At 51.4% G+C, this 12,557-nt stretch overlaps 1 protein-coding gene across 5 annotated transcripts in view; it reads left to right on the forward strand.

Moving 5' to 3' along the window:
- NCKAP1L (NCK associated protein 1 like) overlaps nucleotides 1-12,557 on the forward strand; it is a 97,996-nt gene that overhangs the window by 78,125 nt on the left and 7,314 nt on the right. For all 5 annotated transcript variants that reach the window (XM_037514913.2, XM_037514912.2, XM_054696686.1 and 2 more), the window contains 9 exons: nucleotides 1,991-2,209; nucleotides 3,971-4,101; nucleotides 6,972-7,069; nucleotides 7,209-7,302; nucleotides 7,421-7,503; nucleotides 7,809-7,889; nucleotides 10,832-10,925; nucleotides 11,832-11,948; nucleotides 12,289-12,398. In XM_037514913.2, the coding sequence (XP_037370810.1) occupies nucleotides 1,991-2,209; nucleotides 3,971-4,101; nucleotides 6,972-7,069; nucleotides 7,209-7,302; nucleotides 7,421-7,503; nucleotides 7,809-7,889; nucleotides 10,832-10,925; nucleotides 11,832-11,948; nucleotides 12,289-12,398 (1,027 nt within the window). The remainder of the gene's footprint in view (nucleotides 1-1,990; nucleotides 2,210-3,970; nucleotides 4,102-6,971; nucleotides 7,070-7,208; nucleotides 7,303-7,420; nucleotides 7,504-7,808; nucleotides 7,890-10,831; nucleotides 10,926-11,831; nucleotides 11,949-12,288; nucleotides 12,399-12,557) is intronic.

The following is a 12,557-nucleotide window of genomic DNA, read 5'->3' on the forward strand; positions in this document are numbered from 1 at the left end:
AGAATATGTAGTAGGCTAGACAGTGGTAGACGCTAAACAGAAAAAAAGCAGGGCAGGGGAATAGCATGTGGGGGGCAGATTTACAGAGGCTGGCGGTGCAGGCCTGCTTGATGGAGTGCGCTCCTGAAGAAGCCAGGAAGCCACGTGTGTGACTATCCAAGAAAGAGCATTTGGGGTGGAGCATGGCTCTGAGGTGGGAACCTGTCTGGTGTGTGTGGGGGATGTGGAAGGGGCCGGTGTGGCTGGAGCAGAATGGGCCTGGGGAGACTCGTAGGCCATGAGGGTCGCGGTTCAAGGAGTGCAGACTGTGTAGGCGCTTCTCTGTCACTGTCTGGCCTTTGGTTTTTCTTTTGAATGAGGCGGGGAGCTTTGGCGGGGCTTGAGCAGAGCAGTAGCACAATTTGACTCAGCGTTTCAGTAGCATCACGCTGGCCGCGAGGGGACAAGGGCAGAAGTGGGGAGAACACGTGGGGGTCTGTGTTTTCTTTGTAGGAGTTGCAGGTTTATTTTTCAGTTTACTTAACAGGAAAATTAGTTTGTTTTTATTCCATACACACTCGCCACGTGCAAGGAAGTGTCTCAGGTGCTTCTACAGCCTCAAGAGGGTATCAATTTGGTGATTGTCTTTGCAAAGCTTCAGAAGCTGTTGGTAGTTTCCAGGTTGGACCAGGATGGGGTGATAGTCCTGTCTCCCTGGATATCTGACATACTTTCTTCACGGATGTCGTTCCTAAAGCCCCAGGTCTGGGCTAGAGGTTTGGCCTGAGGAAAACCTCTAAGGTAGATTAGGCTGGTCCTGGTCTCTTCTGAATTTTTCTCCCTCAAGTGGTGCCTCCTCTCTGGAGGCAGCCCCTCCAATTTCCTTCCCTTCTCTTGACATAAATATTTTGCCAAAAACACAAAAGGAAGGAAAAATTCCCCAACATCCGTGGCTTTAGAAAGACTCTGATAAACCCATTCATACTGAGGGATAAATAATGAGATGACAAAGTGTTGTTGACAAAGTGTGAGGTTCCTCTTTCCTTTACTTATATCCTAACAAGGAGAAAAACCTCAAGTCAAAGTTCTGACTCTAATTGTGAATTGTCAGATTCCTGGGGAAGGTATTTTTTTAAAAGATTGATTTTTATTTATGCATACAAGAGCTGGGGTGTAGGCCAAAGGTGTTGGGGGTGAGAGGATTCACCAGAGACAAAGAGTGGGGAGCAGAACAGGTGGATCCACTGAAATCCACTGCTGAGGGGAGCAGCAGGCAAGATAGAGGTCTGCTGCGCATGTCAGTGAACTCCCTGGCTGGGGATCGAACTCATACCACAGTGACTGGAGATAGCTTCATAGTGCTGAGACTTTAACCCCCACACCACCAGGGAGGCCCTGGGAAAGGTATTTTGGAAGGAATTGGAGGTGCAGTGGGGAGGTGTTCCTCCTGTGTCCCTAACATACAGGATGGACAATTGTTCTGCTTCTCAAAGGGTAGTTGAACTGCATCCAGCCAGATGTGCTCTCCAACCAGCCTGGCGTCTGCAGCTGCTCAGCATGGCATGGCACGTCCAGGGGTCGCTGGGTGTGCCTTTCCATTTCTGACAGTGACTTGAGCTAATTCTTCCCAAGGAGAAGACACACGTGCTGGCCTGAATTCTTCCCAAGGAGAAGACACACGTGCTGGCCTGAGCCCGCAGGTGCGTGAGCCCTCGGGCAGACGGCAGGGAAGCCTAGGATTTCTACCACTTGACCGCATTTCTCCAGAGGAGGCAGAAGAGCCTAGTGGTTAGGAGTCAAATGTTATTAGAGTCACGTGTGTGAATTATTGCTGTTTCAGTGTCTTCATCCATAAAATGGGGATAATATACCTACCTCAGTGGGTTGCTGTGAGGTTCAAATGAGGTAATGTGTGTAGTAAATCATAGCACAGCATCTGGAACACGGTATAAATGCCACTACTGTTACTATGTTTGTCATTGTGATTGTAATTATGCGTTTTCTTGCCCAGAGCCATCGTGTGGCTGGCTGGCAATAATGCCACAACCCAGGAGATTGCAAGACCTTCTGAGCTGTTGGCAGGAGTCAAGGCCTACATCAGTTTCATACAATCGCTGGCCCAGGTTTTGGGTGCAGATGTTTCCAGAGTCATCCGCAATGCCCTCCTGCAGCAGACGCAGCCTCTGGACTCGAGTGGGGAGCAGACGATCACCACTCTCTACACAAATTGGTCAGTGTTACTTATATTCTCCACTGCCTTACTTCTTGTCAGTGCTTCTTCCTTCCGGTAGGCCTTCAAGGCCCAAGTGTTTTAGTGACAAGGGTCATAGACCCCCAAAGGGAATCTTATTTCTGCTCGAGGATTAGAGTAATAAAGCTGATCTCCCCTCAGGAGGTTTCTTTCTAACCTTCATGTAACATCTGTCCACCCAACTAGTAGCAATTGGACTTTTCTTTCTTTTTAATCTTCAGTTCTAGCCTTTTCTGGATTCTTGTGTTTTAATTTCAAGCAATATCACGTCCTCTTTCTGAAGTTCTTATTTCTTCGCCCAGCCACTTCCTCTGAATGCCATTCTAATGCCATCTCTCCCCCATCTCTCCCTCGGAGCTATGACCACGTTGACTTTAGTAGGCTAGTAGGTTGTTCTTAATATGACAGGGGTGGGGCGGGGAGGGGGTCCTCTCTCTCCCCAAACCAGAGGTGTAGAAATCAGCAACGTTTCTTTTGAGATTTTAAGAATGGAACAGACCTGGAGTCCTACCTGCCCAAACCGCTGGGTGGCGCTCTTAATCCAATATCAGCTCAGCAGGCGCCGGCAGAGACGCCCCTAAGTAGGGGGAAAGACTAAGCCAAGGTTTGCAAATCAGATGCCTGCCGGGGCCAGGTAGGTAAAAAGTGGGCATTGTGGCCTGTGTGGGGACTTCGAGCAGTGGCCAGGGTATACTCCTCTAGCAGGGTCAGCCACCACTTAGCTTTGCCTGGTTGCTGCCCCACTAACTCCTTATTTTTAATGTCACAGTTTTGAAACTGATTTTATAACTAATTCAGCTAAATGGGAAAAAGAACCCCGCATTTGATGGCTAGGCTTGGACCACCTGCGGTTAACTTGTGACTCCGGTAAGACCAAGGCCAGAGCCTATGCCGGGGTGAGTGGCAGGGACTGGCAGAGCCCTCCTCTGCTGACACTGGCTGGAGGTCAGTCTCCTCGCTCACCCGCACAGGAGGGGCTGTCTGGAGGCTGCATGACCAGTGTCCACAGGCGTCGCTCTCAGAGGTTTGGCTGGAGACTCGCTTCTAGCACCCTAGTCCTCAGTCCAGTGTCCTCCAAAGAGAGTTTGAGGCTAAGTATATTTCAGAGGTGCCCAATTCATAGGATTTTTTTTTCTTTTTTTTTAAAGATTTTATTTATTTATGCATACAAAAACTGGGGTGTAGGCCAGAGGTGTGGAGCAGGGGGTGAGAGGATACACCAGAGAGAGTGGGGAGCAGAACAGATGGATCCCCTGAAATACACTGCTGAGGGGAGCAGCGGGCGAGACAGGAGAGGTCTGCTGCGCCATGTGGGTCACCTCCCTGGCCGGGTTTTGAACTCATGCTGCAGAGGCTAGTGATAGCTTGATTGTGCTGAGACTTAACCCCTGCACCACCAGGGAGGCCCAGGAACTTTTTTCTTGCCAGAGTTGATCTTTTTTTCTTGACAAAAAGGCCAGGATGAGGGGAGTGAGGCGGCTGGAAAGAGCAGGGGCTGAGGGCGGCTGCACATGCCAGCACGGCACGTCCCTGCAGACTGGGGGGCGAAGCAGGAGCACACTACTGCCAGCTGTTTTGAGACAGCGGTTTGGGGTGCTAATTACAGTGTTGTACTCTTTTTTGAGTGTCATTCCCCACCCTGGCCTTTGCTGCTCTTCCTGCGCCCAGTGGTGGTGGAAGGGAACAGTAGAAGGGAGAAAGGACTGAACACTAATCTGTGCTTCCTTCCCAACCCGCCAGGTACCTGGAGAGTCTGCTTAGACAGGCCAGCAGCGGCACCATCCTCTTCTCCCCAGCCATGCAGGCCTTCATCAGCCTCCCCAGGGAGGGGGAGCAGAACTTCAGTGCGGAGGAGTTTTCTGATGTCTCTGGTGAGTCCAGGGCCTGGTCTCCTTGTCAAGGAACCGAGCCTGTCCCCGCAGGACACTGTCTCAGCCCACAGACCCCATCTAAATTCGTCTACCTTCCCAGGGGCTCGATCTGCATCCTCCTCAGCGTCTCTGCTGGACGCCACCTGAGGGCCACAGAAAGAGGCCGGCGTGTGAGACCCAGAGCTGGGCAGCGGGCTGAGGGTTGAGGCGCAGAGGGGAGTGGAGAGGAGCAGGACTTAGGCCAGTCACTGAAAGCGTTTATTCTTTGAAGGGTAGTCAATTGTTAGTTTCCATTTCCACAAAGAATAAAAGAGTAGCGGTTCTCCCCGGTGGCGCAGCGGTTGAGCGCTGGGTTGCGAAGCTGCCTGCAGCCTCTGCAGCGCCAGTTCGATCCCCGGCTGCTCCCCGGCCACCGGAGGAGGGTCCCACATGGCGCGCAGACCTCCCCTGCCGCCCGCTGCTCCCCTCAGCAGTGTCCTTCGGTCCTTCTGCCTGCTCTGCTCCCCGCTCTGGCTCTGGTGAATTCTCTCACCCTCCCGCGCCTCTGACTGTACCCAGTGCATGTATAAATAAATCTTTAAAAAAAATAAAAAAAATAAAAGAGTAGCGCATATCAGGTGGGATAAAGGATGACGCATAAGGCTTGGAATGGCCGCCTCAGGCTTGGAATTACTAAACAGTGGTCTGGTGTCGCAGCATCTTCTTCCTTGGGGGTAAAGTTTAGCGCCTCAGCCAGTGCTTAGATTGCTGGCGTTTAACGATGATGATAAGCTAGTGAGCGGATGGCTGCAACGTGGGCCGGGTCCTACATGTTCGCGTGTGTTAACTCAGTCCTCACAGCGGCCTTGGGCACGTGTCTCAGCACAGACACGGAGGACACACAGAGAGGACCTTGTCTAGGGTCACAGGTTCATCAGTGGTAGAGCTGGGATTTCGACTCTTCCAGAACCAGGAGCTTAACCACCCAGCGGTGCGCTTCCCAGTGGAGAGAAGCTTTCGTGTCTCCAGGTGGGGGACGGGGTGAGGAGTGTGTCGTGAATGGGCTGGGAAGTCATTCTCTTCAAAGAGGGCTCGAAACCATACAGAGTCTTTTCAATTGAGTTGTTTTACCGTCTGATTCATGAACTATCCTGCTGCTTCCTCCTGCCCTCACCTTCATTTAAATCCTGGCTCCTGCATGGGATCTGGGCGCGTAGGGGATGGCTCAGTGACCCGACCCTCTCCTGGGGGGTGTTATGAAAGCCGGGATACACAGCGTGTGTTCCAGCTCTGCCTCCTTCTTACCTCATCCCAACTCCATCAGTAAGCTGACCCTACTCTTTACCTGCTGGAGGTTTCCATGTCCCCTTCTCATCAGCTCCACCCACAAGCTGTAGGCAGCATCTAAAATCAGCTCTAGGTCTTGCTGACAAGTGACAAGCAGCAGGAGGTAATGCTGATTTCCCCTTCTACCACCCCACCCCAATTTCCTTGGGTTGCCATGGTGATGGGGCAATGCTACTACAAAAATAGATAGATGGCAGGAGAAGGATGCCCTCCTAGCCTGGGGTGGAGGAGACGACAGTGAGGGGGGTTGGCAGACCCAAGCTGGTAGATCAGTGTGTGGCCCCTTGATCCGCTGTGGAGAAGACCGTCGGCCCCTCTGCCTCTCTGCAGCCACTTTAGCATTATCTAAGTGGACCAGTTACGAAGTTCTCTTCTAATTCTCAGCTCACTTCTCACTGTCAATGGGGGACTTCAAAGATGTCTGGTGGCTACTGCAGGCGAGGTGCTGTGTCGGCTGCTCTGACCACTTCCACCTCCTGTCATTGGTGGAGCCGGAGATCAGCGGGCCCTGCCTTCAGAGACTTGCATGTGGAGCCTTGATCTCTGCTCTCTGGACTCACGTTTCTTCTCCTGGCCACTTTGTTGTTACTTCTGGTCTTCTGGGGTTGTCTGCTGGGAGGGCCGGCGGCCAGAGGTCATAGCTAGAGTTCCTCTTGCTTCAGTTTGTTGCTAGTGTCTCTGATCTGGCATTTCCCCAGGCGGATTTTACTTAATTTGCAAAGGGCCAGAGGCAGGCTGGGCATGAAGAATAGGCATTGGGGGAGACTAGAGAGAAGGATTTAGAGGAAAGAACAGTGGGGGTGTGTATTGATTATGAAAAGAGAGAAGGAAAACTTAGATAGCGAGGGATTAAATAAGAGAAGTGGAAGGAGGAGGAGAAAAAGTCAGACCTTAGAGAAGGAAATGGTGTGGTGTCTGCCAGGACAGAGTTAGGGGCAGTGGGGCATTGCCAGAGCTTTCCCGAACCAGGCCTTGACTTGGTTAAGTGACCTTGGACAAGCACTTAAACCCTCGTGTCTGGTAAACCAGGATGATATCTAGGTCTCGTGCCTTAGAGGACTGTTACTAATTATAATTATAATTCCTTATTATTTCTATAATATATATAATCCCTATCGTTGTCTGAGGTTTTTATAATATAGTATCTTATTCATTTTCTTATCAACTCTGTGAAATAGGGGAGATTAATTTCTTCATTGTGCAGAGAAGTAAACCGAGGCTCAGTAACTGAAGATGTTACGTCTAATGAAGTTAGTACGGCTTGTCCAGCAAGAGTAAAGCCCAGATGCCATGTAAAGGGACTTGGAAAAATATGGTTTCTCATAAGAATGTAAATGAACAGTTGTCATTTGTGTTACGTCTTGGTGTGGGCACCCGTGGGGAGAGAGAGCCGTCCCACAGGCCGGACCTGTCACCTGAACGCAAGATTCCAGGCCACTTTTGCTCCCAACTTCCCACTTCCTTTCCTTGCGGAACAACCTAGAACACTGTTCAGATGCTCAGTGAGTCTGAGTCCCACTGGGACCCCTGTAACTCTGTTCCAGAGATGCGGGCCCTGGCTGAACTTTTGGGCCCCTACGGCATGAAGTTCCTGAGTGAAAACCTGATGTGGCACGTGACCTCCCAGATTGTGGAACTGAAGGTTCGCTGGAAGGGGTGGGGACGGAGGCCCAGCCGCAGGGCACGGGGTAGCAGCGGGAACCTGTTGGAGGGGGGAGTAGGGGAGTGTTTTAATGGCTTCTGTTCTTCTCCTGCTCAATGTCTCTGTGTGCCAACTGCAGAAGCTGGTGGTGGAAAACATGGATGTCCTTGTTCAGATCAGGTCCAACTACAGCAAGGCCGACTTGATGGCTTCTCTGCTGCCCCAGCTGATGGGTGAGCACCTTCCTGGAAGGGAGAAAGGATTGCCGAGGACAGGCATTTGGGGTGACCCGGATCTGGGTCTGAAGAAGCAAAGCCATCACTATTCTTCTAACTTCTCTTCTCCCCTCAGGGGCGGATAATGTGCTGAAGCGCATGACCATCATTGGTGTCATCCTCAGCTTTAGGGAAGTGGCCCAAGAGGGACTTCGGGAGGTGAGCTGAGGGAGAGGGTGCTGCCACAGAAACGCAGACACCTCTGTGGGTCGGGGTGGTGTGAGAAGGCGTGGAAAGGTTGGTGAGCTGTGAGGAGAGGAGCTCAATTTGCTAGAAGTCCTGGGTGATCTCTGGGGAGGGACGGGCTGAGGAAGCCTGGAGACTGGAGTAGTGGGGTGCTGTGGGAGGCTGGCTCGTTTCTCATCTAAGCCAAAGGCCATTTTTTTTTTTTTTTTTTCCCAATTCCACCTGTCTCTGAAGGCCCTGACCGCTGTCCTGTGGACTAATTTGTCTTTCTCCTCCAGGTTTTCTCCTCCCATTGCCCCTTTCTTATGGGCCCCATTGAGTGCCTGAAGGAGTTCGTCACCCCGGACACAGACATGAAGGTACGGGGGCGTGCAGAGTGGAATCCAGTGAGGAGAGTTTTGTTGTGGGAAGGATGTCCTAGGACCCTGTGTGGGAGGGAGGGCTCTGAGGAATACTGCGGAGAGAAGAGTGGGATTTGAATAGGAAAGCCCTGGGGGAGACTTTGTGGAGAGAGGCCTTTGGTCAGGGGGTGTTCTTGGAGGGGGCAGAGTAGGGGAGCAGGGTAGGGGAGGAAGATAAGGGAGCCTGGTGCCCCATGTGAGTGGGGAGATGGTGTTGGAGGGGAGCATCTGCTCTGGGGATCACGCCTGCAAGTTTCCATCCAGGAATGCAAATTAGATGCTGACCTGTGTGCAGGTGAGTTCTTTAGTCAGGAGCTTAGGTGGTTTTTTTTTTTTTTTTTTTTGTAAAATGATTCCTCCCTTCCATTCCAACCCACACAGCTTGGCCTCAGTTTCCTTTCTTTTTCTGGCCCTTTCCTACTTGTGGAACTTTCTGGTTCTGTTACGGAGCAGCCCCGATATTAAACGGGTTCCTGGCTGTGGGTCCTCACCCGCGCGCTTACAAGGGACTTATGAATACTCCACTACAGACACACACAAAAGGTTCATAAAAGGTTTATTGACAAGGGAAAGGGAATTGAGGAAATGTACAACTCAGGGAGAAAATAGGGAAATAAAGTCTTTAATGCGTCCTACCCGATCCGGCGACCTGGAAACCCAAAGGCACTCTCAGAGCTGGCCGGAGCTGCGAGCTGGCGGAGAGCCAAAATGGGGGACCCCCTCAAAGCCCACGTGTCTGGTTTTATGCCAAACCTGGCTGCTTCACCCCACCCTCAGGTTCCAGCCACCTTCCCTTGGGTGGTGATGGGATTTGTCTCTCCCAATGTCCTCATGGCTTTGGTCTGGGGTCGGGGTGGAGTCCACAAAGCCTGTGTGGAATTAGCTTTAGGACAGCCTTTTCCCCCTAACAGTTCCTCTGTGTCCACGTCAGCTCTCTCAGGCCGCATTTACTGCAGAGGAAGACAGGGTTTTGCAGACCCCTCAAGTTAAACATCCATTCTCTGCCCACCCCCTCCCGCCTTTACATCATTTTGTTTTTCGACTCACCTGGAACAAACGCGTATGTTATTCAGGAAATACAGCTGGAGGTTGGGAACAAAGGCCTGCGGACCCAGAGGGCGGGCTCCTTAGGACTTAGGCCCGTTCCTCTGCTGGCGGGAGGTCAGTGATAAGAGCAAAGTGGTCAGCAGGAAGAATTAAAGTTACACAGTCAGAAAATTATTTTTACCTGGAAATAAGAAAAGTAGTGAAATTTCCTCCTCACTCCCTGAAATCAGATAAGGGTCATGGGGGAATTGTGGGGGGTGGGGGTGAGGTTTCTGTGGGACAGCTGCCCCTTTTGAATGGTCTGATTTTACAGTGAGTTTCTGGCAGCTGCTGAGCTGGGACGCAGAGCTCTAGCCTGTCAGGAGCTTGTCTGACTGGTATGTCCGGGAAGCTCTGCGCTGTCGGCCGCCTGCCTGTGAAAATAAGCAGGCGGGGCGGAGGGGGCATGGCCTGCTCATCAGAGATTCTGTTACTGCCTCAGAGGGGTGAGGAGATTTGGAGAGGCGAAAATAAGACCCCATGCAATTATCCCTTTTTTCTCCAGGAAACTACAGGGACCAGGCCTCCTCGGCCTCCTGCCACAAGGGGATCATCTAGTTAGGAGGGAATTTAAATAAAGGGCAGAGCAGACTGTGGCTATGGTTTGCCTCTGGCTCAAGTACCATAGGCAAAGTATATGTACTGTTCTGTCTGTGGGGCTTTCTGCAAAACATGCTCTTGGTTGTCTGCATGAAAACAATTATTCTTGCTCCCTCAGAACATTTTAGTCGTTTTTTTTTAACCTCAAATTTTTTTTTCTATTCCCCCTCCCCCCCCCCCCAGTTTGTCATGCTTCTTTATTTTCCCTTGTGAAAAGGGGGTTAAGTTCTTAAGTAAGTGGGAGTGGGGCTTTGGGGCTGCATCCTGGGAATGATTCTAAGTACAATGAGGGATGCAGGTATCCATCAGTAAATATTAATTGAATGCCTTTTATGTGCTTAGCTGTATGATAAAACCAGAGAGGTTAAAAAGTCAAAGTTTCTGACTTTCAGATAAAGAGGAGGAAAAGGAATACTATTTCTTAGTCTGTTTGTGGCTCTGTCAGTCGCTTGGGTAGATGGTTTACACATGTCTGATTCAATCTTCACAACACTCTGGAGTACCACTGTCCCCATTTTACAAATGAGAAAACGGAGTCTCAAAGAAGTTAAGTAACTTTCAGCGAGGTCATACATTTAGTGAGTGGTGGTGCTAGAATTTGAACCCAGATCTGCTCACTCCAAAGCCATCCCCTTCCAGCCCCCACACCCAACAGGAGTTTAAAAAATTATACTCCAGTTGGTGGGATAAACCACAGGTTTCATTTCCTGTCTGAAGAGAACAGGTACCACCAGATGCCCTGTGTTATCAATGCTAAACCGTTGGTGCCAATTTAAGGAGGGAGAGATGGATTTGGGCAGAAGGATTCCAGGAAGACTTCACGAAGAATGAGATCTGAGTTAAGCCTCAAGGGAATGAGTGTCCCGTAGGTAGGAGAGGGGAGGGGAGGCCAGGGGACTCCTACTTTAAAGTATGAAAGTACGAGAGTCAGTTGCAGATTGAAGACAGTGGCTGCACTGGCTGCAGGAAGAGATTTCTCCTTTGGAGAAGGAAGGTTGAGAAAGCACATTTGTGCCAGGGGGTATCTGAATGCCCAGTTAAAGCATTTGGGGCTTTTCCCGGTGGGTCGGGGAGAGTGATGAGCGGATACCTAGGAGAGATGATGGTCCGCCAGAAGTTTAAAATTTTGCTCCAGGATTCCTGATGACCTGTAGCTTCTGCCAAGCACTTCTCTCCTGGGATCCTCTCCAGAATGTTGTTTTCTTCATTACCAGGTGACCTTGAGTATCTTTGAGCTGGCATCCGCCGCAGGAGTGGGCTGTGACATTGACCCAGCCCTGGTGGCTGCCATTGCCAATCTGAAAGCTGGTAAGATGGGGCCAAGGGAACAGTGGGCTTGGGCCCTGCTTTGGGGTGGGAAAATGTCAGTGTCAGAAAAGCTTTTTTGGGGATTGTGAATTTGGAGGACATAAGCTGCAAGCTAAGGAAAGACTTAAAATGTAGTCAGTCCCTGACCCCCAGAGAATACACGGGGAGTTTAGATTTCTAGTCAGCTTCCAGCCGGTTGATTGTAAATCAGCTAAAAAGTATGAAGTGAGCGTCTATTTGATACTTAGCGAGCGCTCAAAGGAACGCATAATCCGGCCCGGGGAGTAAAATGAATGCCAATGACACAATGGCGAACAGCATACAATAGCATATGATTTCACCCCGAGCTGGCTCGCATCTGGGCTCCCCAGCAAGGTCTTGTGCTGCCCCTCCCTTCTCACCCCGCTCCCCAGGGATCCGCTTCTTCCTCCTCACACACCTGCGTCTCTGGCACCGCATCTCACATTTCCTCTGGCGAGCACGTTGGTGCTCACACACTCACAGCAGGATGGCGCGGAGGGGCTGTTGTTAGGCCTTTTCCAAATTGCCAGACTTGCCCTCCGTCTTCGCTCTTGGTGTGGGTGAGACCACGTTCTCGCCGTCCTGCCTCTGCGCCCCAAAAGGCAGCTGATGGAGGGTGGGTCCTCGGACCGCGTGTCAGCCCCTCACTCAGAGTCCTGCTGCGTGTCCGGAGGAGGCCTCCAGGACGTGGGCGCCGCGCTCTAAGTGGACACATGTCTGCCCGCCCCGACAGCTGCTCACAGGGCTTGGTGGAGCGTTTCTCAGACCCCTTCTCTCGGGAGCCTCCGGCGCTTCTGGGAAAGACTGTGAAGCCCCCTGCAGAAGACAAGGCCTGTCTGCTGGGGGCCTTCACGCGCCCTCTTTTCTGTGCTGCTCCCCCGCCAGATTCATCGTCCCGCGAGGAAGACTACAAGGTGGCCTGTCTGCTCCTGGTCTTCGTCGCTGTTTCCCTCCCACTCCTCGCCACTGACCCGTCTTCCTTCTACAGCATAGAGAGGGATGGTAAGTGAGGAGTAAGTTTGGGGGGCCTGGGCTATTTGGGTTCATGTCTTGGGGTGGGCACGTGGGGCAGAGACGTTTATCTGGAAGATGCAGACTTCTGATTCAGGCGCAAAGTTCTGTTTCAAAAAGCCCTTGAGAAGAAACGACCCATGAAATTCCATTTCAGTGAAATCGCGTAGGAATAGCCTTCCCCGAGTCCCCCAATACCTCCTAGTCCTGTTGGTGTCAAGTAGGGGTGGTCCAGCCTTGAAAAAAGAGAAAGTAGCATCAGCGGGTGGCTTGGGATGACTCACGCTGTCATTTCTGTCGGTCCCCTCTCCCAACTCCGACGATAACCCAGGTCACAACAACAATATTCACTGCCTGACCAAAGCCATCATCCAAGTGTCCGCCGCCCTCTTCACGCTCTACAACAAGAACATCGAAACTCATCTTAAGGAATTTCTGCTGGTGAGTGGGACTCGGCGATCAGGCATGGAAGGCTGCAAAATCTAGTGGAAACTTGTTTGATCTTAGTCCAGACACAGTTGTTGCTGAACCGGCCCTGGGGTCTAAACTCCCAGGAAATGTGAGAGGCAGGAGTCTCTTCTAAATTCCCTAATAGTTGCT

The sequence above is a fragment of the Talpa occidentalis genome, unplaced genomic scaffold (genome assembly GCF_014898055.3).
Source record: "Talpa occidentalis isolate TD23 unplaced genomic scaffold, MPIMG_talOcc4v2.1 talOcc4.16, whole genome shotgun sequence".
Lineage (NCBI taxonomy): Eukaryota > Metazoa > Chordata > Mammalia > Eulipotyphla > Talpidae > Talpa > Talpa occidentalis.